The sequence below is a fragment of the Papilio polytes genome, unplaced genomic scaffold (assembly GCF_000836215.1).
Source record: "Papilio polytes unplaced genomic scaffold, Ppol_1.0 DF824180.1, whole genome shotgun sequence".
NCBI lineage: Eukaryota > Metazoa > Arthropoda > Insecta > Lepidoptera > Papilionidae > Papilio > Papilio polytes.
Window position 1 is genome coordinate 1769939 of NW_013525024.1, and position 4276 is coordinate 1774214.

Consider the following 4276-nt stretch of genomic DNA (forward strand, 5'->3'; position numbering starts at 1 on the left):
GTGTGGTGGGCGCGCTGTTAGCCTCGTACTTCGCTAGAGCCGCGCTGCCCGCGCCCGCGCTGGCGCTGCAGGGCGCGGCCGTGTTCGTCGCCACGCACGTACCCAACGTGTTCGTGTCGTACGCCGGCTATATTGTCATGGGAATGCTCTATCACTTCACTATTACTATGGCCAGGTACTTTTAGGTTTTTTATTCTATATGTATACTGATATTTTAAAGAGAAAAGATTTGTATTTTTATATGTATTGTAATAACTCAAAAACTACTGGGTCAATTTCAAAAATACTTGCACCTTTACCTCTGTATGGTCGAGTAATATAGGCTATTTTTTAAATTGCACGTGGACGAAGTCGCGAGCAACTAGTAGTCTAGTTTTAGATCCCTTTCGAATTATATATAAAAAGTATGTTGAAATGTTTTAAATTAAAATTATGCTATACGCAAATTTGATACGCAATATGCAAGCTTGTTTAGTAATCAATTTAACCTGTGACAATCTTATTTAAAATTTAATAACAGATAACGTCACAATAATAGATGAAATGTGGTAAAAAGTTAATTTTGATGAGTGTTTTTGTTTTCTTTTTAGTGCAAAAATCGCCAGTCAGCTAAGCAATGAGAGCTGTTTTGGTCTAATATTTGGAATTAACACGCTTCTGGGCACCGGCCTACAGTCATTGCTGACTGCTGTGCTCATACAAAGTCTGCGGCTGCCAATCACCTCACAGTACTATGCTATCAGTGCACTGTACATACTTGCTGCCTCCACTTGGCTGTTTGGATGGCTCCTCACTAATGTCAAACAGAAGAAAACTATAAATATTAATAATCAGTATTAATATATATTTTTCATATTGACAAATGGTTTTGTAATAAATGAATTTGACTTGATTTGATTATTTTATTTTTATATCTCGTTAATCCTCGGTTTTGATGAGTATGCAGGCCATATTTTGTTCTCGCTTTTTATAAGAAAAGAATTAGAAATGGAAGTGCAATCTTGAAGTTTGGATATATGAGGAGAAAAATAGGCATTGCATCCATCTATTAATTTGCCTTGTGGATGTCTGTTAGAGGTTATTTCAATATTATACCCAAATTGACTGATGCTTGCTTTATTGCCATCTTTTAATATGAAAAATGTTTTAAATAAAAAAGTGATATATTGAGCAAGTTTTATTTTACACAACATTTAAGGATTTATACACACATAATAAATAATATATAAATTAAATACAACACTTTTTAAAATTTCTACGTATTTATAATTTATATTACCCTCATTCCAGATAGTATACAATAGGATTTGATAAAACTTGATTATATTTATCATTTTGCAAACTTTATAAACTTAATATAGATTTAAAACTAAAATATTTACATTTGATATGTCAAATATGAGGAGTTCCAAAATAAAAGTAAATAAAACCCATGCTCTGAATAGCTGGCCCTTGTGTAGGGTTAAGGGCACAATGCAACAAAACCTAACTACATCAAATTAAGCATTATCTGTTGCATATCTTCGTTTATTATTCAAGGTAAATTTATAAATCCCTAAGACACTTGCAGATAAATACTTGGGACAACCCCTTTATTCCGAAAGGGTTGAGATTGAATTGACAAAAAAAGACATCCAAAAGTAGGACTAATGTGCTATATAATACAAGTCCAAAACCAAATCTAAAATTATTTTGTGCCTGAATTGATTGATGTTTAAGACCTCCTCAAATGGAATGTTTTGTATACAGTTAAAGAAATACAGAGACACGATAAATAAATTCTCGGTAGGATTTCCGTGTTGTATCAACAACCATAATAAATATTGATTGTATAAAAAATTGAAGTATATTGATTAGATTTAGGCTCGAAGATTTATTTTATTTACATGATCCACTCGGCCATAAAATATTTATGCATACTGCATTGAAGTCGGTCTCGTTTTGAAATAAACATACGTGCATATTAGTAAAAATATAACCGCGAAAGTAGGCAAGACTATCGTATGCATTTGCTGCCGCACTTTTGCGAATTCCTGTTTTCTCTCCCTTTTCTGTTTCGCGGTTTCTTTTACAGCTCCTTTCAGCTTCCTCATTGTTGCTAAAACAAGATTCGTAGAATATTGTAGAACTTAAGTGCCACAATTTGAAACAATTAAGTAATGAGCTATACGTATAAATCATAAGCCAAAAAATTACCAATTAAAAATATCAAAATCCTACGAGAAACTCCTTGAATAATTAATAATAAATAACAATTATACACTAAAAAGTATTTTCAATTTGGTTTCACTCTTCGGTAATCGCAACTGACAATGACACGACACACTGCGACACACGTCACACGTCGACAACACATGATATTTTGACAGATGTTCAGAATGTGATGCCATAGACTAAGTAGTATTGTGGCTGATAAATTATACCAATCCATTTTCGTAATCAGATTTACCGGCCAAGTTATTACCAAATCTTTTTTATTAACCATCATCTGGAACGGGGCAATGCCTTCGAGACACTTCAGAACCATTATTTTCGTCATGGATAAAGAAAATATTATTTTTCCCTATTGATTTATTTTTTATTGCCTTTTGCAGCGGTTTTCCGGTTCAAAATTTTGTAACCGGTTACTTTAAACGAGGCCTAAAACAATAAAAACAGTTTTTTTCCTCTGTAACCTCATTACTAACTAGCTGATTTGTAAAAAGTTAGAAATATGTTAAGTATAGGAACATTAGTGCTTATTGGAATGTACAAGATGACAACTCCTTCAAAACTAAATTCTACAGTATAAATTCATCATATTAATATTATCAAATCATGTAAATAAAAGTAAGTTTCATGAAATATAAATATATTTATAATTAGGAATTAGGAATAATGACAATCATATTTTAGACCCATTTTTGATCACTTTATAACGAGAATAGATTATGTTCTATTTTCTTCTATGTATGCAAACGTAAAAAGAAACTACCCACCTCTTCTACTAAACAAAATAGAGAAAAACACAATTATGTTGCTCTTAGCAGTAAGTGAGAAATCAAAAACTATATAAAGTAATAAATACGTATTTCAGAATCTCTCTATTTTTTATCATCCAGAAGCAGTGCTAAACAGGCTAAAGTGAACAGACTTTAGAAAGATATTTTTTATTAGATCCTGAAATAGTTTTAAGTTCTATGAAGCTACTCTAATATAGCCCGCAGTTTCATGAAAAGTTTTTATGTCACAAAATAGTCAATTTGATTTAAATTTATATATTTGATCCTATATTATTAATTGTTTATTAGTATTAGATACAATTAATTGGTGAATGGAGATCAGTGTTCCTAAAATAAAATGAGACTATAAAATACATAATACTTTTACTTTTTTGGTTAAAATTTTGATAGAGGAACACAAATACCTTCATAATTTTACACATGATACTCTCCTCCATCAATTTTCTCATCAGACAATGTTGATAAAATGCTAGCAGATGTACTCTGGGAGAGCCAAATTAAACACAAAACTAAACCTTCTAACAGTCCAATACCAACTCCGCCTAAAACATCAAGAATGTAATGCCGTTCCAGTAAAACTCTCGAAACTAACACAGCGCAAGCCCACGCAAACAGTGGAGGTAAGAAAATAATAGATACAGGATATAAATACGAAAGAATAAAGACCACCATGACTGCCCTGCTTGCATGACCTGATGGGAAAGAATACTTGTCAGGGCCAATAGCTGAGAGTTTGTTCATTGGGACGGGACGACGTCGTCTTACGAACGCTTTTATTACAGCTACAACAACAATATCCAAGATGAGAGCTGAAAAAGAAAAAAATATTACATACAGTTATGTAGTTATGTTTCCATTAACATATAAACGTAATGAATGTGAACTTTGAACACTACTTTAAGAAATCAATAATTCTAACCAATTAACATATTAACTTGAAGCTGGTACAAATCTTTGTTATTGAACAACCATATAAAAGTAAGCCAACTGGCCAACCAAACAATGCCATGGCAGGAAATCTGAAAGTAGAAAATATTTAATAAAACGCAAATATAAAGAAGTGAAGAATATTATTGTTTATTAAAACATACTCGGTGATATTTATAGTAACTGAAAATTATAATGTAATAAATTCCTAAGGGTTATATTTCTTCCTCAACTTGTGCTTATCGCTTATGGAGGGTTGGCAAAGTATGTGCTGCTCTTCCATACATTTCTATCAGCCATCATATCTGAATCCACTCCCTTCTTAAACATATCCTCTTTCACACAAT

At 32.1% G+C, this 4276-nt stretch overlaps 2 protein-coding genes across 3 annotated transcripts in view; one reads left to right on the forward strand and one right to left on the reverse strand.

Annotated features, from left to right (window-relative positions):
* Positions 1-882, forward strand: part of LOC106111004 (folate transporter 1-like) — a 6382-nt gene extending 5500 nt beyond the window's left edge. Inside the window, exons 6-7 of the mRNA XM_013292972.1 lie at positions 2-175; positions 591-882. Of these exons, the coding sequence (XP_013148426.1) occupies positions 2-175; positions 591-840 (424 nt within the window). The 3' untranslated portion in view covers positions 841-882. The remainder of the gene's footprint in view (position 1; positions 176-590) is intronic.
* Positions 883-2834: 1952 nt separating this feature from the next.
* The window catches only part of LOC106111219 (presqualene diphosphate phosphatase), a 2417-nt gene continuing 975 nt past the window's right edge, over positions 2835-4276 (reverse strand). For both annotated transcript variants that reach the window (XM_013293237.1, XM_013293238.1), the window contains 2 exons: positions 3922-4021; positions 2835-3811 (listed from right to left, as the gene is read on the reverse strand). In XM_013293237.1, coding sequence (XP_013148691.1) covers positions 3417-3811; positions 3922-4021 — 495 coding nt within the window. In that variant the 3' untranslated portion in view covers positions 2835-3416. The remainder of the gene's footprint in view (positions 3812-3921; positions 4022-4276) is intronic.